Source organism: Seriola lalandi, unplaced genomic scaffold (genome assembly GCF_002814215.2).
Source record: "Seriola lalandi dorsalis isolate HSWRI2012SDOR001 ecotype SW California unplaced genomic scaffold, Sedor1 jcf7180002052955, whole genome shotgun sequence".
NCBI lineage: Eukaryota > Metazoa > Chordata > Actinopteri > Carangiformes > Carangidae > Seriola > Seriola lalandi.
The window spans coordinates 412,932-436,067 of NW_019523508.1; the positions used below are offsets into that span (position 1 = coordinate 412,932).

A 23,136-nucleotide genomic window follows, 5' to 3' on the forward strand; every position below is an offset into this window, starting at 1 on the left:
TGTGGTTTCCTTAGGCATTTTCTTTGTTTTTTCCATCTCTCGCCCGTTGCCCGTGATCTCTATCATACGGCGGCTGACTATTTTTTTAAAAACATTTTTATGATGGCGGAGGACAGTGAATCCGCGGCTAGTCAGCAGAGCCTGGAGCTGGACGACCAGGACACCTGTGGGATAGACGGAGACAACGAAGAGGAGAATGAGCATATGCAGGGGTAAGGATGGCCTGTCCGGTCCGGCTGGGAAACGCAGTAACGTTATTTCAGGCAGCCTGTTTGTGCGCTGCCTGTTTATATGTGTGTGCTCTGTCGGGGATGGCTAGCGCAGTTAGCCGACGTTAGCAGACACTAACACAGCCAGGCTTTTTGCCACAAGGCCATCATTTCAAGCTAGGAAAAATGTTGATTTGCAACGTGTTTGGCATTGTCATTTTGGGCTTTTTAACCGTGTGTACCTTAACGTATAAATACAGCTAGCCTCCTGGCTGAATGACATGATGACAGCCAACGGTTAACACGTACCGTTAGTTGGCTAACGTTAAGCTAGCTCAGCTGTCATTCGTTGCTATGGTAGCTAACGTTAGCTCTGTGCTGCTTTGGGTGTGTGTGTTTGGAGTCAAAACAAAGTCAGCCCCCGTTCAACGATATCCTGTGCGTTTGTCCTCATATCTGTAGGAGTCCAGGGGGAGATTTGGGGGCCAAGAGGAAGAAGAAGAAGCAGAAGAGGAAGAAAGAGAAGCCAAGCTCTGGGGGAGCCAAGTCTGACTCTGCCTCCGACTCTCAGGAGATCAAGGTGCGATGATGACCTAAATGAAATATGTACACACACTTTAAGGACAGGGGCTAAAATCCAAGACCCATCACCCACTGACCTGGTGGAATCATTTGCCAGATTGATGGTAGATGGGATACTAGGAGTAGGTGAGGGCAAAAGCATAATAGTCCTGAAACTATAGTCAACAACCCAAGAAAAACCTGTTTGTTTGCCATCTGTGTGAATGGGTTAATAAGGTTCACCCTTGGCTTGGACTCATGTGTGTGGCCTACAGTAACCCTATAGTTACAAAGCCAACTCTTAGATGATAGTGGCCACTAGTCAAAGCAACCATGAAACACAGCACATTTCTATGGATATCACTATCCCAGTTGTTTTGTAAACATCTGATCCTGATTTTTAGAGACCAGGATAAATCCGTATCCCAGTTTTGAGAAACATGAATACTGTATGCTACCTTGAGTGCTACACTTTATCCAGGTCTGTCCACATGACTGTGCTATGTGTGCAGGTGATTCATCAGCTTGAATTACCTTTTAATAGTTAGTAAAACAAAAACAAAAAAACATGATTATAAACAATGTATGGCGATTTGCACACTGAAATTGTAAGTCTGACTGTAAAATGTAAATTGGTGCTCCCATCTTCAAAGACCCAGACACACCAATTCATGTTTGATTCATAAATTAAAGACTGGAGAGCGAGCGGCACAAATAGCAAATAGAAACATGCAGCACTATAGCCCTCTAAAAACACTACAAATAAAAAAACAAAACAAAGACTCCACTATCACAAATTTGGTTATTATTACAGTTATGTATACAAGGACACAAATAACCAAGTTTCCCATGTCAGTGTAAATGTCATGTCCTAAGAATAAGCCATAAAACCAGGATAAGCTTTGTTTTAGGGATATATATTTCACACATGTCCTCTGTTGTTTGTATTTGACCACATTTGAATGATGTAAGACATTCTTTTTTTTAAGCCAGATGATGCATATCATATCAAACACTCATTTTCATTATCTTCAAACTTATGGGCCACTTACTGTCATTTTTCTCATGCGTATGTACCCCTTTTTTCTGTATGCAGAACCCTGGCTTACCCATTCAGAAGTTGCAGGACATCCAAAGAGCCATGGAGCTGCTGTCCTGCCAAGGTCCTGCAAAGAGCATTGATGAGGCAGCCAAGCACAAGTACCAGTTTTGGGACACTCAGCCTGTGCCGAAGCTAAGTAAGTACTGCAAGAGCAATGAAACAACATTGTTTACTTAATGTTTGAATCATCCATTTGGTACCTCATAAGTTATTGTTATTGCTTGGCAAACAGATGAATACCGAAATTGATTAAACTTTGTATCCATAACTCAAACACAATTATGTCAGCTGTCAAGAGATGGTTATATATAATCTTTAACAGTGTCTCTATGCACCACTGCCCTCTACTGGTTTTAGATTGTCATAGTATTTGCTGCTTGAACCCAGTGTCCCAGAACCCTGTCAGCTGTGGAGTACAGTAGGGGTCCAGGCATACTCACCAGGCATGCTTAGTGGCATTATGTTGAGCCGTTACCATGACAATTGTTGGCCAAAGAATCATGTATTTGCAGGAGAATGCCCTGAACTAGCCTGGTCAATATGAGACCAATAGAAGCAGATTTCATAAATGTCTGATTGATGCTCTCTGCAGTTTTGTGGTTTTTCTATTTTAAAAAGATGCTTTAGTCTGGTGTTGGCCTGGGATCAGTGCTACCTAAGCAAAATGCAAGAACAGGAAATTTAAAGGTCTGCTGTAAATGTGGTGATAGGGAAAATAGTTTGACATCTTTCTGTGCTATTTTTGCAGATGAAGTTGTGACAAGTCATGGGCCGATTGAAGCTGACAAAGAAAACATCAGACAGGAGCCATATTCCTTACCTCAAGGCTTTATGTGGGACACTCTGGATCTCAGCAATGCAGATGTAGTGAGTACAGTGTTTGTCTCATACACATAAAACAATAAATGTATTTTGTAGAAATGAATAACTGGCTGTGTCTTTTTCAGCTGAAGGAACTGTACACTCTGTTAAATGAAAACTATGTGGAGGACGATGATAACATGTTCAGATTTGATTATTCACCGAGCTTTCTCAAATGGTAAGCTCACGGTTCTGCGTTCAGTTGTTCTAATCAACTGCCCACTAAATACATAGATATAAATATATACAATATTCAACTGTCTGCCTTCCGACTAAGCATGTCCTCCCCTCTCAGGGCTCTGCGTCCACCTGGCTGGTTACCACAGTGGCATTGTGGAGTGAGAGTTTCCTCAAATAAAAAGCTTGTTGGCTTCATCAGTGCCATCCCTGCAGATATACGCATCTATGACACGTGAGCACTCACAGCTGATTGTATACATTTTGGAGAACTGTTCATTGAAAGAAAGAATTAATGGAAACCCTTTCACACTAATGCACAATCAATCTTGTTTCTCTTTGTTGGTCTAGGCTGAAGAGGATGGTAGAAATCAACTTCCTGTGTGTCCATAAGAAGCTGCGTTCAAAGCGTGTAGCTCCTGTGCTAATCAGAGAGATCACACGGAGGGTGAACTTAGAAGGAATATTTCAGGCAGTATACACAGCAGGGGTAGTACTGCCTAAACCTGTGTCCACATGCAGGTATACCCATGCAGTATTCAGACATGAAACACACAGAACATGGTGTCAGAAAGTCAATTAAAACCAATATTCCCTAATGCTTTTTCTTTTGTTCAGATATTGGCATCGTTCTTTGAACCCCAGGAAGCTTGTGGAAGTTAAATTCTCCCACCTGAGCAGAAACATGACCCTGCAAAGAACCATGAAACTCTACAGACTACCAGATGTAAACACATAACACCTGCCACTCTGGGATTTCTCTTTACAATACTTATAAATGGCCGGAACTTAAATCGATTTTTTGTCTCACTCTCCACACCTCATACAGAGCACCAAGACTCCAGGTCTGAGGCTGATGGAGAGGCGTGACATCCGCCAGGTCACTGAGCTGCTACAGAAATACCTGAAACGTTTCCAGCTTGCACCTTCTATGGGAGAAGAGGAGGTGGCTCACTGGTTTTTGCCACAGGACAACATAATTGACACATATGTAGTAGAGGTATGTGATATCAGGTTCTATCTTCAAATTAACTCAGTGTTTGTCAGTTGACTCAACAGCTGATGTGTCTTTCTCTCTTCTCAGGGTGCTGGTGGTGTACTGACAGACTTCACTAGTTTCTACACTCTGCCCTCGACTGTGATGCATCACCCTCTCCATAGGAGCCTGAAGGCTGCTTATTCTTTTTACAACGTTCACACACAAACCCCGCTACTGGACTTAATGAATGATGCACTGATCCTGGCTAAAATGGTAATGTTACTGTCTTGTTGTGAAACACGTGCCACTACCAAGAAATGTAAATAGTCCTCAGAGTAAACCTCTGACCAAGATTTAGGTTATTTTCATACTAATGTGTAATTCACTATGACATTCAGTTTGTGATTTCTTATTCTGTACGTTTAACAGAAAGGTTTTGATGTGTTCAATGCCTTGGATCTAATGGAGAATAAGATGTTCCTGGAGAAGCTCAAGTTTGGCATAGGAGATGGAAATCTGCAGTATTACCTCTACAACTGGAAGTGTCCCCCTATGGACCCTGATAAGGTCAGCAGCATTGTTTGTCTTAGAAAACGATTGTCACCACATCAGTGATCGGTCAGCATCGTTGATGACAGATGAGGTTATTTAGCATACATAATGTAGTAGTGGAAGTTTGCAGTAGTTAACATTTCAGTTTTATATGAAGCTACTGCTTGTTACGCCACAGCCAGTGGGCTAAAATGCTATTATCAAGTTCATTTATAATATTGTATAAAAAGAGGTTAAGTTTGCTTTTCAGTCCACAAAGGCTCAGTTGTGAGAAATCATGCTTCATAAACTGAATAAAAATAATTAGTAGTATTGATTTAGTAGTAATGTATAAGAAAGTGTGCATATCTTTAATTCTACTAAATCAGGTTGCACCATTAAAACTTGATGTGTGTTAAATGCCTTGGCTAGTAAAGCATGTAGCAATATGTAAACCTGCTGCTATTACTATGACTGTGACTTTAAAAGCTGTAATATAACCCTCAAAAGTAACATTGTTAGGAGGCCAAATGTCATATTAAACTTAACCACCAAACAGCTGTGTTTTATGTATATATGTATACATGTAGAAATCTTTGTGTTATGAGTAAGAGAGAAATATCTGAATAAGCTAACCTAACCCACAGAATTTGGATGTTTAGTCCATTATTATCCTTGTCATGATGTTTTGTAATTTGAGGTATATTGGAATCACAGTGTCACCGCTGATATTTCAACATCATTACAGCTTTTACTCCTCCGTCATAATATTAGCAAGATAACATTAGTTCTGTCATTTAGCTAGTTCAGTTAACTGAATTAGCTAACAGGTGAATCTCTGTTTCAGGTTGGCCTCGTCCTTCAGTAGCAGGTCTCTTCATGGCTGCTACACAAAATACTGATTGAGAGGTTTTCAGCGACCTCTGCCTATTCCTTACCTGGACATACAGGTAGCCCAAGCTAGACAATGAGAACTACAACCGTAAAACCAACCTGGTGACCGGGAGGCGGTTCACCCGGCACTTGTGTCATCAAGAACATTCTCAGTTCACCTGGAGGTGAAAACTCTTAAATCATCAACATCCTGAATGTGAAGTCATGCTATGCCTGAGATACTCATACAGTACAATGCTCCTGACATGAACACTCACATTTAAAACAAACCAATTTGACATTCAAGAGGATGCCTTGACATTTGTGAATTTTGTTTAGCTCTTCCTCATCAGACACTTTGTTACAAGGGCCGGGCGTGTCATTTAATTTCACTGACATGGAAGTAATGTAAATGATAATCAGCAAGTAAACATGGCTAGATATAATTAGCAACTTTTCTAATTTTGTTAATCCTGTCCAAACGATTATTATTCCCATCTGTTCTCATATCATTGTGTTCTGAAGTGTCTCTGCTGGCTTTGTTGGAGCCTCAGTAGAATTAGAAATGCTGAGAAGGGGTTTCTTTGATAGCTGACATATAAAGAGATTTTTTTTTCCCCCCCCTCAACTGTTCTGGAAAAAATATCCAAACTTTTAAATCACAAACAACATTTTCACACACATAGAAACACAAACACTGTCAAATAACACATACACAAAAAGGAAGGACTCATCCAACCGGTGCATTGATATACATGTTTTTTTGTTAAAAATATATAGTTACCTGTACATTTAAAGCCAGATCATATTTATTCCTGTAGTGTGAGTTTGGGGTTTGGGAGGGGCGATCCAAAGTATTTTCCTCATAAGTAGTGTAGATGTCACTGAGTTTGTTCAGACAGTGTGAGTTTAAATGGTTTTTGATGAAGAATGTATTGCATCAATGAAGCACAATTTTTCGGTTCTTAAACAAACAAAAGGGTCCTTAAAAGGTCAGTTAGCCCAGGTTTCAAAACAGATGGGTTGCGGTACATAGTGTACATTCTTTCTTTATTTCTTTTTTTTTTTTAAACAAAGGATGTGAGCTGTTTTCACATTATAAACCTGTTTCTAGAGCTGGTGTTTTTAATAGCCAAACACTCAAACAGCGTGTTATTTGGTTATATTAACTGATACATTCATTGCATGTCAGTGGTGTGCCGTCCATTTAGCAAGGCTGCTGAATAAGGGGCAAAAAGTAACTGTAGTTAAATTAAGTAAAGAAGATGTGCTCAGTGCACAAGCAGGTCAGTGAGAGTTTAAGTACCAAAGGCTCGGAAGCTCACAAACACAAAATAAACACAAATTAAACCATAGCCAAGTAAATTTGACTTTTGTTTGTATTATAAATTTTGAAAATGGTCAGTATTTCTGTCTAGAGACATTTTTATAGTGTAGAGATGGCTTATTTCCTTTTGAAGTGTACATGTTCTCAGTTAAGTTACGTTTTAAACAGCCAAGGTTAGTTTGAGGTTTTTTTTTTTTCCTTTATTTAGTCATTGCCACTCAGATCACTTGCAGAAAATTTATCAATTACTACTTTATGTACCCTGTTGCAAATAAGCTGTCTCTGTAAAACTGCAGAAGTACAACACTGTGGTTGTAAGCATTTATGAACATATGTATGGGTAACCACCCGTCCACTCACCTGCTGTAGGATGTTAAATGTGTTCTTAATCAGACTCTCAGTTAAATAAAACCAATTGAATTGAGCACAACACTCAAAGGGTCTTAAGGAGTAATTTACAACAGCATGCAGTCGGAGTTCAGTGGCTGAATCAACAAAAGCCTGTATCAGTAACCGCATCAGTTTGAAATGTGAGCTTTTCCTGTTTTTCCAGGTCCGTTTTTATTGACTTCTCTCGATTTTGTTTTTTGTAATGGTACTGTATTTTGTGTGTCTGAAAAATATACTGTAGGTTATTTTTTTTTAGTGTGTTGTGCAGCTAAATGCGTGAAACTGTTCTGATATTTATAATTGTACTTTGCAAAATGTCTTAAGACATAATTCTTATCCTTTTTCTTTCCACTATTTCCCTAAAATTTCCAATTAAATAGGCTTCAAAACAGATCTTTGAGGGTTTGGAGTATATGACAGTTTCCTGTGCTGGAAAAACTGTTGTCAGGCCACTTATTCCGTGGTGGTTTAATCAGAAGGTTAAAAATATTTTTAAACGGTCTCTTTGCTCTGAGTTTGTTACTTTATGTTCGATGTTCCTGTTCACGTGGCTCTGCATAACTTAAGAGGTAAAGGCTGCTGCCATTTTTGTCGTTGATTTTTCTGTATGTGATGTAATTTTCTTCTCATCTCTTTATAGATTAGCAAGAAGAGAGCAACCAATGGACAGTCAGTGCTTCAGGGTTCAAAGAGTTTTTTTTTTTTTTTTAACCATTGAAAGGTTGAAACAGAAGTTACCAGAATTACTTCAACACTGAAAATCGGTTACTGAGTCAACAGTGTGCCTCATGGATGTTGTCACGATGTGTTGCCTGCAGCTGTTTGAATGAACATTGAGCATGTCAGTTTTGCTGCCGTGTTGATTTTAGCGTTGATGTTACTAGCTACACCCTTTAGTGAGAACTCAACCCGAAGTACCTGCCTTATTTAAAAGATTTTTTTTTTTTTTTAAGATTTTGGGATGGGGTGAAGGGGGTGTACTTTTGAAATGACATACAGCTTTCTCTAACTGAAGAACAATATTTTTATTCAGATCCATTGTAAGCTGTGAAAAAGCTGAAGAACTTGTACCAGCATCATTTAGACATGACCCCATGCAAATAACAATCTGTTTCAATACACACGTCAGCTATACCAGCATGGATGTTTGATTGAATAAACTCACTTTAAAAAGGAACATGAGTGATGCACTTCTTTTTATGTGGTGTTCATTACAAACTCTGACCAAAAAAACAACATAGTTAGGATCAGAAATGCCTGTTTCTATGAGTTTCTTCTTTTGTCATATTTATTAAAAGTAATAAAAAATATTTCCCTAATATCCCATCATCTCACACACTTCCGTTGTCAGTAAGTTTAATTCAGAAACAAAAGTTTAAAAAAGTTTTAATGTTATGCCTGGTTCTGTTCAAGTAAATTTAATTTTTATATAAATAAACAAAATTTAAAGGATCATGCCATGGTCCTTACAAACTTTAACTAAGTGGTTAATAAATGCAAACTGCAGATCATCCTCCTACATGTAAAGAGTCAGAGAATCCCAACATGGAGGTCAGAAGAGCTCCCCAGATTGATCTGAAGTGTCATAACATGATTAATTGTACAAAAAAAGAAAAAAATGTTTTTACCTCTTCAGGCCTGTATAATTCTTTAATCTGAAAAGGAAGAATCAGTCTCATATGTGGTCACAAGCCAGAATGTTGGGACCCACTGAGCTAAAACATATAAAAACACAGAAACAGCTCTTTAAACATCTTGGCAGAGTTTCTCTTTCATTTCACAGGCTACGTCTTAACCTTCTTTTTTCTTTTCTTTTCAGGGTTAGCAACTATTTTCTTCACTTTGAGAGGCTGCAGAGTGCAGGAGGGAGACTCTGAGATCTCCTCAGATTCACTCTCCAGTTTCCTTTTCTGGCCTCTCTTCTCTCCAGCCTCTTCCTCCTCCTCCTCCTCCTCCTCCATGTCAGCAGGGTCCTCAGTGGCTGCTGCACCTGGGAGCCATGCAACATGCAGTGAAGGCACTTTGGGTTTAATGGCATCAACAGTGTCAGTGAAGACCTCCTCATCCTTGGAGGCGCACTGTCTGAATCCCAGTGCGAGGACACTTTTCAGCCCCAGCGGTTCGGACACGCTCTCGCTCAGACGAGGCACCTGGCACGCCGGCACGCCTCTTGTTGCACTAAGTGCTATCAGGTGATTCGTCATGTGCCCCGGTTTGACAGACTTACACACCAGCACCAGTTTGAGCTCATTTCTCTCCAGAGCCTTCGTGACCTCGTTGATGCCAATGGCCAGCTGTCGTCTGGCAGCCACATCTGTCCAGCCGTTTTTGGGAGTATCCTGCACCTGGGGAACAGGTTCTGATGAGGCGGACGCAGCTTTCTGGTCTTTCTTTGTCCTCCGTGGGCGATACACTTTCATCTCTTTCTTCTCAAGCCCCATAGAGATGAGCTTGTCCTTCAGGGTGTTCAGGATGAAATACATGTCTTGTTGGGGCAGCGGCATCCATGTTGGGGTGAGGGGTGAGGTGAAGGAGGTCTTGGCTGGAATATGCCTTTTGATTTCCTTTTTAAGTGGCTTCCCTGGAGTGGCCATGCCTGCTCTGAAATTATAAAAACAAAATCTGCTGATGAAAAAAAAAAGTTACATTACACATGGAGCCCAACCAAAGGTTAGTTTTAGGATAATTTTGTCTGCATTACATTATATATCCTCCAGAGAGTACTGACAAGTTGATCTTTCAACTGCAAAAGGTCCTGCTCAAAACATAGCAGTAATAATAATAATTAATGATTATTTGTTTAGCTTTATTCAAAAACAGATCTTCACAATATGTTTACCAAACAATACAAGTAATTCAATCAGTCATACAATAAGTAAAACTCTGTACAACACATAAGAAAATAGGATTGTTAAAAAATAGGAAGGGGAAGTAAATACAGTGACAAAAAGTATAAAATATATAGTTCCTTTTGTAATTGATTATAATATAAATAGATTTAAGGAACAATGTTTTGTATGTTATGAGTTTATGCTACAGAACAAATACTGGTGTAACATTACCAGATTTCTTTTTACTCACAAATACAGATATCGATACTGGCCTCAAAAATCATAATAAGAAGATTACAGCTGTTAGTGTTATATTTGTGATTCAGCAAATAATTAAGTACATTGACTCAAGTACTGTACTTAAGAACAATTTGTAGGTACTTTTATTTGATCAGAGTACTTTGATCACTGCTAATCAATAACAACACAAACAGATTGTGACTATTGATGCTTCCATTCACTGTTTAAACCTCTGTTAAAATAATGGATCAACCACAGGCATGAAAAACAAGAATGACATGCACCGTAACTTTACCTGATGTTTAAAGCAGAAAAAAAAATCCCGTTTCTTTTTTGAATTTCTGTTTCACATCTTCAGTCGAACAGCATGGATGAACCACTGCGAGCCGCCATGTTGTTTGAATCCAAATAACTTTATTTAAAAACAACAGCAGCGCCGACCAGTGTTGAATGGGCAGTAGTGCATTTATGCGCAGTATAAAGTAAACGTGCACTGTATAAAACATCCAAACATGTTTTTCAACGTTACTGTATCGTGATCTTGTAATATGGTACTATTACTGCTACTTTTTGAGGTTTTGCTTGTTACTGTTGATAACAAATACATTTTATAAAATAAACATGTTCTTGTGTGTATAAACTCATATTCTGCACAGATCAGATCAAGTCAGATAAATATAGTGAAATGTACTTTTCCCTACATCATAACTGTGTGTGTGTGTGTGTGTGTGTGTGTGTGTGTGTGTGTGTGTGTGTGTGTGTGTGTCGCAGTGACTGAGTGAGGTTGAAAGGCAGCCAATCAGATCCTCTGCAGCTCTCTGCTCCCTCCTCTACAGGCCTGTGTTTGGCCGACAATAACGCATTGATCAGCTGTGCTGCAATTACAGCTGCGCAAAGCAGGAGAAATACATTCATCTCGACTACGAGGCTGCATCTGCGAAAATGTCTCTTCAGGTAAAAATATTTACTGCTTTTATTTCCATTTAATTCATTATTTCAGAGAAAGGCTTCTTATTATCGCTCTGAAATTAATAGCGGTTGTAGCGGTCCGGTGTTCACGCCCTCTACTGTATATGGTGTCATCCATCTTTGACAGTGCGAGAGCCAGAAGAAGTTAACTTATTAGCAAACAGATTGCTAAACAAAGAAAATATTATCATGCAGGATTTGGAAAACCAAACGGGATCTGACTCCAGTTGAATCCAGAAGATTAAAAGTATTTGACTGGTTTATGTATTCTGCATTTTGACTATAGGTCAGGTTCAGAGATTAATCTTTGCAACAGGAGCTACATTCATAGGCTGAGAGTTTTTAAAAAAAAAAATCTATCCTAAAAACGTCTCTCCTATGGTCTATAATTATCTGTTGTGCAATGCCCCAGATACTTTGAAAAGTAGATTATTCAAGTAGAGACAAAAGCGCTAGAGTGTTGAATAAAAGCTCATTGTTTATCTCCAGCTTGTGCAACAATGAGTTTCCCAGGCTCCACATCATGACTGGAATACTAGGCTAAGATTTCTTATTCAGTGTTGTCTTTAACCAATTAATATGCACATTCTCATATTCTGTGATTACTATACACTCCCACTGCGACCAAATACCTTAACCCTCGGTCACCCGTCAGACTTGGTAAAGAGCAGAAAATCTGTTGCTTACCATGTGGAAACATACTGTAACTGCTGCAGTCTTGTGGGATTTATTAGAAATAGAAAGACTGACTTGACTGTGTCTTTTCTGACCATCTTTAACCTGCAGGCGGACTTTGAGAAGTTGGCAGAGGATGTGAAGAAGGTGAAGACGAGGCCCACGGACCAGGAGCTGCTGGACCTCTATGGGCTTTACAAGCAGGCGCTTGTTGGAGACATTAACATCGGTAGGACTTGCTGTATAAAACAGAATCGTTTTCATGCAGTGTTTCCTAAATTCTGAATACTTCCTCCTCTCTGTGTGCTTTCACAATATTATAGGTCGACAGGGAATGATGGACTTAAAAGGAAGAGCCAAGTGGGACGCCTGGGACTCCAGGAAAGGTAAGACAAGACTTGTTACGCAGTACAAGTTTAAAGAAGAGTCTTCAGTGATGCCAGTCGTACCATGAGGCTGCACTTAGGCATTTGAATCATATCATATTTTTGCTGTGTTCACCATCTTAATTTAACATGCTACATTTGCTCATTAGATATTAACACAAAGCACAGCTGAGGATGATGGGAATATCATTGGCATGCAGGTATTTGGTCATAAACAAAGAAATGGACAAACTGGAAGTTTGAACTGATGATGGAGCTAAGTGAAAAGTCACATGATCACCCAACTGATTACAATTTATCCTGAGGGGGGCTTGAACATGTGTAGCAAATTTTAATGGCAATCCATCCAGCAGTTGTTGAGACAATTAGTTCAAAACCACAATTGTCAATGAGGAGAGGATCATAATTGGCAACTTGGCAGGATACAGCCTCTGGGGGCCATTAATGCCTATACCATGTTTTGTTCCAAACCGTCCAATAGACATTTCACGGAATACGTGAAATCTTAGACCTGCTGGTGGCTGTAAAGGAAAAGCGGGCACCATGGACATTTGTACCAGATTTTATGGCAATTGATGTGATGGCTATTGAGATGTTTCAGTCTGGACCAAAGTGGTGGACCGACAGAAAGACTGACACTGCCATGAGCTATGCTTAACTATGCCTAACATGGCTAAATCTACAACAAACTGACGCTTTGCGTTTCTTATCCAAATAATTTGTAATACGCTCTCTTTCAGGAATGTCCAAGGATGATGCCATGTCAGCCTACATCACCCTTGCAAAGGAAATCATCAGCAAATACGGGATGTAAGACTTGCAATAAACTGGCCAAATGAGGCAGAATTAATGCAATAAACAAAGGACTACTAACTCCATTACTAAAACAATGCTGCTCCCTATGTAACAAATAGCCTTCTGCTTTCAGAGGCCATAATTATGCAGGACAAAAAGTTTTAGAGTAGATTTTCTTTTTTTTTAAATTTGCTGTGATTTCTTTCTCCTTGTTATGTCTTTTTTTTACATAGATTATTCCCATTAATTCATACCACTGATAAACTTCTATGCATCCTCTAAGGGTAAAAATATTAAACTGGCTAATTGCTAATTTATCTAATTTATGTAGTTTACACATGTAATCCACATGTGTACAGCAATATACTGTATACTTGTGCACTTTCGTATGTTACTTGAAGTTTAATCAGAACAGAACAAACTAAATTCCGTCAAATGTGAACATAATTACTGCACAGTTTGAAAATAAAACCTCTTTATGGACTGTTTTTGTCTGTGTACTTGTGATTCTTCTTTATTGGGAATTTGAGAGAGTTGCTTTTAGTAGAGCTGCATTATTGTAAGTGAAACAGAATGCAATTAAAAGCCATATGTATTTTTGTCTATCTTTTATCTATTAATTTGTATGGCCCATTTATATCAGTGAGGGTAGACTAAATAACAGAAAGTCAGATAGTAATAATAATAGTAAAACAGTCACAGGGGACATTTTTTACATTTAGTACTTTTACTTTGAATACTTTAAATACATTTTCCTGATTTAACGTACATACTATTACTAAATTCTTCCTCCCTTGCTATTTGGTTACTACAGCCACTGAGTCACTCCGACTCTCTCAAACTGCAGACAGACTGGCCTCATTATTTCAATCACAACATTAGGATCAAATAGTCTATGGGTCAAATGGGCAAATCGTCCGCGCATGCGCAGTGTAATGCTCCCTGCTGGCACTCGCACAGCGGTTCAGTGGGGTAAAGGTGAGGGGCTGCCGCAACGAGCAAGAGCCAACAACACGCTGAAATTACAATATCGCTGCTGTGCTTGGATGCAACGCTGAAGTCAACATTTCTTGGAGAAGGTGAGCAGACAGAAGCGCTGTGTTGGAAAGCTAAGAAGTGTTTAAATCAAGTTAAACCTACTACTACTAGTTGTTGTTATTGTTGTAGCATTAGCCGATAACCGCCGCCGAGATGAGCTAATTTGTGACAGATTAATGTTACTGCCGTTAGTTAGTTTACCGGAAACCGTTAGAAGCCTTTTTGAAGTAACAATAAACGAGTAAAAACTCTTAGTAATCTTCTTAAATTGAGCAAACATTTTGGTTGTCTTATTTCTGTTGAACATCGCGCTGATAGTAAAGTTAGACCAACAGCGTTTATCGAGTTCTGTGATCGTAATAAGAGTTTATGAATTAAAATGGCTTTGACACAATGAGCAACAGAACACGGGGATATTTAGAGCTGCCTAAAAATACACAATAAAACAGTGAGATATTAAATCTGGTTATGAAAGTTATATTGTTATGAGTTTTCCCCAAATGCTAAACAGACCGTTCACAGTGAATATCAAAACTCTTAACCAGACCGACAGAGAAACCTGAGTGGAAATAACTTAGGCTTTACCATTACTAGTTGGTTTGAATGATCAGTGATTGTATGATTAAGAGCTACAGCTTACACTTACTACTTACGCCAGGGAGGTCATGTTTTATGTCTGTTTGTAAGTCAGCAGGATTACGCAAAAAGTACAGAACCGATTTGGGCCGAACTTGGTGAAACGATGGGGCATGGTCCGGGGAAGAACCCACTACATTTTGAGGCAGATCTTGATCATTTTCTATGAATTAGTATTTTTTTCTATGAGGTTTGGTTCATGTTGTTTGACATTGGCCTTGGTGGAAATATGCACCCTGTTAGTGCCCTTGTAGTTCTCAATATTAATTAATCTGTCTAACTTAACATTTGTTCATAATGTCAGGAAATGGTGCTATATGGCCACCAGAAGCCAAGTATTTCACCTTGGACTGTGGGAAATTATAACAGTAATTTTGACTATTTTCTTACATTTTATTCACCAAAATTTTCGGAAACCGTGGGTTTTCCAAAACAGAGTATGAGTAATGAGTATACTGCCCAAACACAGAAGAAAAAAACACAATATTTAAATCATTATTGGACAGTAAAAGACTACTTGCTCCTCCCAAGTCAGCCACACCTGTGTCAAGTAACCTCTTGATTATATCAACCTGTGCCTAATTGACAGCACCTTCAAGTGATGGGAAGTTTACAAAAATATTAACAAAAATGGCTCTTATGTGAGTCTTACCCTGTCATACCAGTGATACAAAGCAATGTCAGCCTCAGTGTCATGTCAGTGCAACATGTATTTGTATTACAGGGGGAACAAATGGCTAATCAATTGTCAGAATCTCTGCCAGAGCAGACCTTCCAGTACCAAAACAGCCTGCCTCCCCTGCCTGTACCATCACTAGAGAGCAGCCTTTCCAAGTACCTGGATTCAGGTAGGACAGATAGTAGCTTTGTTCAACCTGCTGTGTTGCTGTGTCATGGAGTTCCTCTGTTTCAGGTGTTGTAACTGTTTACGATGCAAAATTCAAATATTTATTCAAACAAATTCTGTAAAGAAGAAAATTTGGCAGGACCATAACTGCTCACCGCTGCTGCTACTTGTCTTTATGTAAATATTCCTGCTCCTTTTTAATAAAAAACAAAACTATCTGTGTGTGAAGTTTTACTCTGCAATTGAAAAACCCCTTACCTTTGGTATCAAACTGGTTCCTAGTGGATATGACCAATAGTTAACACAAGAAAATAATCAAAAGAAGGTCTTGTAAGTTTTGGGAAATGAATGGATGACATCATAACATCAGTACTGCAGTTAAAATTATGCAATGGCATTTATCAGTGTACCTCAGCTCTTTGGATCTGTCTCCCCAGACTTCTATTTTTACCATATGCCAAATTCAATTGGTCACATGCAAGTGTGTCAATAAGTGTTATAGTATGCTTGTTTGATACTATATATAAGTATTTATTACATTTGCATGAGCTGAATAAAAATCACAGTTTTTACTACAGAAGATGTTAAATGTTCACAATGACCAGAAGCTGGTCTTCTTACTTGACAGTTTAACACAGATTCACTAATTGACTTTGTATTGCCATCTTTTCCAACAGTTTATCCATTTGCATCTGAGAAAGAGTTTAAAGCTACAGTGGACATTGTGAGGAAATTCCAAGAGGGTGTTGGTAAAGAGCTACACCAGAAACTACTGCAGAGATCCAAGATAAAGAGGAACTGGGTGTGTAATTCAGATTTAATGTCTTGTGTTTGTCTTAGTTGTCCTCTTTAGTCCTGGGTGTTCAACTTGGTTGTTGTTTTTTTTTCCTAGTTGGAAGAATGGTGGTTAGACACAGCATATCTGGAGGTCCGCACACCATCTCAGCTGAATGTGAACTTTGGTGGCCCAGCTCCCTACCTGGAGCACTGCTGGCCTCCTGCAGAGGGAGTTTATCTGCAGAGGGCCAGTATAAGCACATGGCACACACTACAGTACTGGAACCTGATCCGCACGTAAGACATGCTCACACAAACATTTATAAGCTGTGTTTTTGTGGTGTTTGGAGAAGTGGCTGCTCTACTTTTTACACAAAGTCACATAATGTAATATTGGATTTTTTTTTCTTCCTTTGCATGTTTTAGGGAGAGACTTGCTCCTCAGAAAGCTGGTAAAACAGCATTAGATATGGACCAGTTCAGAATGCTGTTCTGTACCTGCAAAGTACCTGGAGTAAAGAAGGACACCATTCACAACTACTTCAAGACAGGTGGAATAAACTTTGCTCTTATCTCTAACCTTAAGACACACCTGCGTAAACTGTAGCCCACTTCCTCAGCTTACATATCACTGTTATGTAATGTGTATTTTCTGCTGTGTCACAGAGCGAGAGGGTCCGTGCCCTTCCCATTTGGTAGTGATGTGTCGTGGACGGATCTTCACATTTGATGCACTCTGTGATGGACAGATTCTCACTCCTCCAGAACTTCTCAGGTAGTTTACACACAAGTACAAACAGCCCTCAAGAATAAAATCCAACTATGAAGGGGTCTTGAGGCCTTTGGGCTATGGAGTCATTTCCACTGACACTGCAAACTGAATGTTGTTAGTCTCCACTAATTAGACCAAAGAGGGCGCTCTACTTACATTATCTTTAGAGGGCAGACAGTGGGTGCTTTCCTGACTCATGTCTCTTCCTCTCCTCCTAATAGGAAAGTGAGAGAAAGATGTTGAGAAGAGACACTAGATGTTTTTTTGAGGCTTGATCACTCCAGCATCATAATGATGAGACAGCATTTACTCATGACACACAACAGATCAACTGCCTCATAATATGTGGAAATAATCAAGTAATAGTTTTAAATAAAAACACGTTACATATATGTAGATCTATTGTGGCTTCATCATCAGAATGTGACTGCTTGTGAAATAATAACACAAGCAGAAAATTTTTTTTTTATGGAAAGAATAGAACAGACTTCAGGGAACAATAGAGACAGCTATAAATGTCCAAAATGCAATCTATAATTAGTTTGTGGAGGGCAGCAGGTACAGTGAGTCTGTCATTCTCATTCTTCTCTCCAAGATCCACTTGGAACAGAGAAGAAGATAAGAAAAAGAAAAGTCTTTGATCTATGAAAGAAAAGTAGACAAAGTTTTGATTTTGTGATTTGTTAATAATATCTGGGCCGCTTGTTGGTGCTCTTATTCCTGTTTCCATGGGTAGTTTGCCAGATCTTCAGTATTGCGATCATGTGTAATACATTCTATCTGCAGGTCTTAAAGTCTAAAGCTTTGTATTCACTTTTCTAAAAAATGGTTTAGAGGGTTTTAAGTCTTTGTTGATTTAATTTGCAGTGTGAGCTGCTGGAAGATACTATAAACTAAAAGTGAGACTGTTTTGATAATGGATTGCGCAAAGCTGTTCAATTCTGTGTAATATTAAAAAGATATTAAATGGTCTTAAAGTCAATTTGGCTTGATGCAAAGCACGCACAGTTCAAAGTTACCTTGTTATATTTTGTGAGTGCGTGTGTGTTAACCTGTGCAGGCAGCTGACCTATGTGAAGGAGCGCTGTGAGGGCGAGCCAGAGGGAGACGGAGTGGCTGCTCTCACCTCAGAGGAGAGGACTCGTTGGGCGAAGGTAAGGCAGACCAGGCTCAGAGACATCTCAGTGAATAACATGTAGCACAGAGTGAAAAAGTTCTCACATTACAAAAGGATAGCTGAGGATCAGCACTGTCAGCCTTTATCTGTTTACTGTCTCCGCAGGCCAGGGAACATCTAATAAGCATTGATCCGCACAATAAGACCATCCTGGAGACCATCCAGAGCAGCCTGTTCGTCATATCCCTGGATGAGACGAAACCCTACTCCACACCAGAGAACTACACAAATGTACTAGCTGCGCACATTTGAATTATTTATGACTTCATGAGTGCTCTGGCCACAGGAAAAAAAAGCTGTGTGTCTGGTTTTCTGACTTTGTAATTCTGAACCCAGGTGACCCTGGAAGCCCTCACAGGCAACCCCGCCGTCCGCTGGGGAGACAAGTCGTACAATTCAATCGTGTTCTCAGATGGCACTTTTGGATCCACTTGTGATGTGAGTTTGTATGTATGTGTGGTTGAGTGTGCGTGTGAGTGTGAGTGAGTGTGTGTGTGTGTGTGTGTGTGTGTGTGTGTGTGTGTGTGTGTGTGTGTGTGTGTGTGTGTGTGTGTGTGTGTGTGTGTCATGCTAGAGACTATGCAAGACTGTACAAACCCATAAGACACATTTTGAGATTTAAGATTTTCATGCTGCTTGTCTCTATGTCTTGGACAGAACCTGAACAAAAGCAAATAACGCTACAGTCTTAAAACTTAAAAGCATAATTGTTAGAATGATAGATTAAAAACATCAATTAAATTGTTTTGCAGCATGCCCCATATGATGCCATGGTACTGGTGTCAATGTGTTGGTATGTGGACCAGCAAATCAAAGCTACAGAAGGCAAATGGAAGGTAAATGTGCGCTATTACTTGATTCTGTACATATATTGAAATAGTTCTTATTAGTGATAGTTAAGTTCAGATGTATGCCTACACTTTTCGCTCATTGATGTCTGTGCTTTTTAGGGCTCAGATGCAGTCAGACCCACACCCCTTCCTGAGGAGATGGTGTTTACTCTGGATGAGAAAGTCCGGAGTGACATCAGCCACGCCAAACAGCAATACCTGGAGTCGGTGAGCCAGTATTTAATACCAAACTATGCTACAAAAAGCCTGATGCAAAATGACTTGTCCATCGTCACAGCTGTTTGACTGACCACTCTCTCTATGGTTTTACAGACACGGGACCTGCAGGTTGTGTGTTACGCCTTCACTGCGTTTGGAAAAGCAGTCATCAAACAGAAGAAGCTGCATCCTGACACCTTTATTCAACTGGCAATGCAGCTGGCCTTCTACAGAATGCACAAAAAGTATGGACTGTTTAAAAATTTGCTCATGCCTTTACTGATATTTGAAGTGTATGAAGTGAGTGACCTCTTCCCTCTCTCAGGCCAGGTAGTTGCTATGAGACGGCAATGACTCGCCAGTTCTACCACGGCAGGACGGAGACGATGCGACCCTGCACCCAGGAGGCTATGAACTGGTGTAAAGCAATGATGGACCCCACATGTGATGTGAGTGTGTATGGCTGTGGAGAATTGTCACACAGGAAATGGGTGGATGCAGTCTTTATTTGACATGGTACATTTTTCACTCAGTTTAATGCCAAGAGGAAATCCATGCTGCTGGCCTTCAATAAACACAACAAACTAATGGCTGAAGCCCAGGAAGGAAAAGGTTTGTTTATTTAACATTTATGAAATTTGTTGCTATTTCTACATATCACTGGTCAATGGTCAGACCACTCTTTCAAAGCAGCTCTCATTATTTCATTGATGGAAATTATTTTTCTGCTATCCTCACTATGTTTGTACGTGTGCAGCTATAATAAACTAAAAACACTTTTTACTATTTTTACTGGGAACAATTGTGAAACTGTGAAAACATTCCATGATAAAACACAACAAATTCAAATAATAGCAATTTAAAATGATAAAAAGTAAAAAATAACATAAACAAGAGTTAACCTCATACAGGAAGAAATAATGTATCACCAGTGAAAGAATAACATTAAAGGTACCCTGATTATTGACTACTAGTTGCACTTTGGAGCGATGCGTGTTACATGTGTGTCCCTATTCTGTTTGAATCGTGTATGTGTACAAGAACTTGTCATATTGATATCAGCTCATGCTGTTTTGTGACACTGTTTCCAGGTTTTGACAGGCATCTCCTTGGCCTGTATCTTATCGCCAAAGAGGAGGGATGTCCCACTCCAGAGCTCTTCATGGATCCTCTCTACAAAAAGAGGTACAGCAGACTATTTTACTACTAACTACTTTTCTGTCCCCAGCTGATGTTATGTGACTGCCTGCCTCACTATGCCCTGCCCAAAAAAAACAGTTTCATCAGTATGTGCAATAATCTATTTGGAACTGTCTTTTAACTTAGTGTAATTGTCTTCTTTGTTAGTAAAGATAATAAAATGTCTTTCCTCTTAGTCATGATACTTAGCCAATTTGAGGAATCACTGCCAAATATTCCCTGTTTAAACACATACAAAGTATTACTGAAGGAGGCAGAGAAATAATTAAACATAACACACACTGAGCAGGAGAGAGGGAGGGAGAGAGAGAGAAGTAATCAATATTGAGGCTTCGTACTAACCACTATGACCAATTCTACATATCAAACCGAGGGATTTCGAGGGTTAGGGTTAGTCCTGCCTCTAATAAAAGTCATTACGTTTTGGGGTTGAAGTAAATAAAGGCTCAACTATTGTGGATCCCAGATGGAGGCTGTGAGCTGTGTGAGACCATGTCATGGTTATAAAATCAGGATTTGACCATAGGCGGTCCAGCCACATACTAGGTTTTGACCTAGTCTTGTTTAAATTGAACTGCAATACAGATCTTATTTAGCAGACTTAAGACACTGCATCAGATTGAAAAGCGCTCACCAGGTCTTTTTGTCAGTCTGTAACAGGGTTATGTTTGTGTGTGCAGTGGTGGTGGTGGTAACTTTGTGCTGTCGTCCAGTCTGGTGGGCTACACCACAGTTCTGGGGGCTGTGGCTCCCATGGTGCACCATGGCTATGGCTTCTTCTACCGCATCAGAGATGACAGGTAAGCAGACAAGACATAACATGTTTTCACAAAGCCGTTGCGTGGAGTGTTAAAACTTGAATTGAATAATAAATACAAACTTGTAAAACCTTTGGGCAAATGAATAATAAAATAAATGCTGCTTTTTCTTCATTCTTAGGTTTTCACAACAAATAATTTCACCATCATAAATAAATCTGTTTTGGATTTTGCTGATGCTGTTTTTATTTGGCCAATTTGTACCTGTAGTATTTATATATTATTCCACAGTATGGTTTGAATTCATCAAGCAGTTGAATGCTTGACGTTTTGTGCATCTTCCCTGAAATTTCAGCAGCTGTAATTAAAACCCTTGCTGTTTTTCTTCCCTTCAGGATTGTGATCTCCATCTCAGCATGGAAATCTTGCTATCAAACAGATGCTGCGTCACTATTCAACAACTTCTGTAGCTCGCTGCATGAGATGCTCCACCTGGCCACCACGTCTCAGCTATAAGTACTCACACCAAGAGACATAGTAGCTGAACACAGGCTAATTTACACACTCAGCATTTACCTCTGTCCCTGTTTGAGCATTAATGCAAATACAGCTCACAAACCCTCAGTTAATAGCCGACAGCTGGTGATAGTCATGTTTGTTCTCAGCACAAATCAATGCAAAGGCTCAGAATCAGTACTTCCAGCGGAGATTCACTGGTTTTGGCATTTAGAAAAAAAAGTTTAAATAAATTTAGTTTTCTATTTTTTTTGTTGTGCTAAATAAGCTTTTTTTTTATGTTAATTGTTCTTTTAGGTGTATATATTTTTCCTGATTTCTCAGATTATTATGACTCTAATGTATGTTAGAATGTTTAATTTTAAATGCATTATTAAGTTAGCACTCAGTAGTTATAACTACATTAGTAGTAATAGTAGACTGATAATAACTGCTGACTGCTTTGACTCTTGGCCTTAGACTACTTCTTTCTTTCTACTACTCCTACTGTGATATGATAAAGGGCATTCCAATCAAACCCACAAAAACTAAGTTTGATAGAAGTTAAATAAAATTGATGTGCCTTGTTTTAGGTTTTGGTCTCCCTATGAAAATCCACAGAAATATGCAACAATAGTACTCAACTATTAAAGGCAGGGCTGAAATTAAATTTCATTATTGCTAAGAAATCAGTTTGTTCTGACTTATGTACTTACATGGCCATTGGTAATTAGTGCTCTCCAGGGATGGAGAATTTCTGGTTACAACTGAAAATGTCCATACTAGAATTGTATTTATATCTGTGTAGGCAGGCACTAAAACTAGTTTGTGATATCACTGAAGTTCATTCGGCCACAGGATAAATTAATAATTTTTCCAAGTCTGTCTATAACAACTTGCACAGAACAACAACTGTGGATTTTGTCCCCTGTCACTTACACTGGAAGATCATTTTTTAATATTTGGACAATTATGGCCAAAGTTTTTTTTTTTAATCTCTTTAATCAGTCTACTAAGAGTTGCTTTCCATTCTACTGAGGTACTGCATTGTGTTGCATTATTTCAGTGCACTGTAAAAATGCTTTGCCGATTGTTGCATCTTTCTTTTGACCAAAACCTTAATAATCTGCACACTATACAGTTTTCCTTTGTTTGTGTTTTCACATCATGATAAAGATAGTTTAATGTTCACACAGTTTTATATTAACATTATTAGGATGACTAACATCACTGAGCCTTAAAGACAATATTTCTTCTGCACTGAAAGCCTTAAACTAATCTGTTGTTATGATGTTTGACAAAGCTTTTATAAACGTCTTTCAGATACCCAAATGAAAAGTAACTCAATATTTTTAACTCTGATCATAAATGTTGAGTAAAAGCACTAAATGTATGTGATTTTTTTTAAATAAAATGAAGTGTAGTACAGTATGAATGTTCTGACAAATAAAGCTGAGACATTTAATCCCTTAAATGAATAT

The 23,136-nt window shown here is 39.0% G+C and overlaps 4 protein-coding genes across 5 annotated transcripts; 3 read left to right on the top strand and 1 right to left on the bottom strand.

Annotated features, from left to right (window-relative positions):
- The first annotated feature begins 2 nt into the window (after window positions 1-2).
- On the top strand, window positions 3-8,187 carry nmt2 (N-myristoyltransferase 2). Its single transcript, XM_023400796.2, has 12 exons — window positions 3-212; window positions 672-789; window positions 1,867-2,008; window positions 2,621-2,739; window positions 2,820-2,911; window positions 3,029-3,145; window positions 3,262-3,432; window positions 3,529-3,637; window positions 3,740-3,910; window positions 3,995-4,162; window positions 4,319-4,456; window positions 5,268-8,187. Exons 1-12 carry the CDS (start codon window positions 100-102, stop codon window positions 5,286-5,288), a joined length of 1,479 nt encoding a protein of 492 aa, XP_023256564.1. The 5' UTR covers window positions 3-99; the 3' UTR covers window positions 5,289-8,187.
- On the bottom strand, window positions 8,011-10,484 carry rpp38 (ribonuclease P/MRP 38 subunit). 2 transcript variants are annotated; one of them, XM_023400797.2, is made up of 2 exons: window positions 10,377-10,484; window positions 8,011-9,611 (listed from the first exon to the last, which is right to left on the bottom strand). In XM_023400797.2, exon 2 carries the CDS (start codon window positions 9,602-9,604, stop codon window positions 8,795-8,797), a length of 810 nt encoding a protein of 269 aa, XP_023256565.1. In that variant the 5' UTR covers window positions 9,605-9,611; window positions 10,377-10,484; the 3' UTR covers window positions 8,011-8,794. The 2 variants fall into 2 exon arrangements, with proteins under 2 accessions (XP_023256565.1, XP_087028611.1); XM_087172485.1 differs by having other exon boundaries at window positions 8,011-9,632.
- Window positions 10,485-10,885: 401 nt separating this feature from the next.
- Window positions 10,886-13,394, top strand: acbd7 (acyl-CoA binding domain containing 7). Its single transcript, XM_023400773.2, has 4 exons — window positions 10,886-11,035; window positions 11,837-11,954; window positions 12,049-12,111; window positions 12,852-13,394. Exons 1-4 carry the CDS (start codon window positions 11,024-11,026, stop codon window positions 12,923-12,925), a joined length of 267 nt encoding a protein of 88 aa, XP_023256541.1. The 5' UTR covers window positions 10,886-11,023; the 3' UTR covers window positions 12,926-13,394.
- A 458-nt stretch (window positions 13,395-13,852) lies between these two features.
- On the top strand, window positions 13,853-23,129 carry crot (carnitine O-octanoyltransferase). Its single transcript, XM_023400767.2, has 17 exons — window positions 13,853-13,985; window positions 15,305-15,428; window positions 16,105-16,229; window positions 16,320-16,501; window positions 16,631-16,755; window positions 16,871-16,979; window positions 18,037-18,130; window positions 18,259-18,384; window positions 18,490-18,591; window positions 18,906-18,989; window positions 19,104-19,211; window positions 19,317-19,447; window positions 19,528-19,651; window positions 19,736-19,814; window positions 20,294-20,387; window positions 21,083-21,202; window positions 21,556-23,129. The coding sequence occupies exons 2-17, from the start codon at window positions 15,314-15,316 to the stop codon at window positions 21,674-21,676; spliced, it is 1,839 nt and encodes a 612-aa protein (XP_023256535.1). The 5' UTR covers window positions 13,853-13,985; window positions 15,305-15,313; the 3' UTR covers window positions 21,677-23,129.
- Window positions 23,130-23,136: the final 7 nt, after the last annotated feature.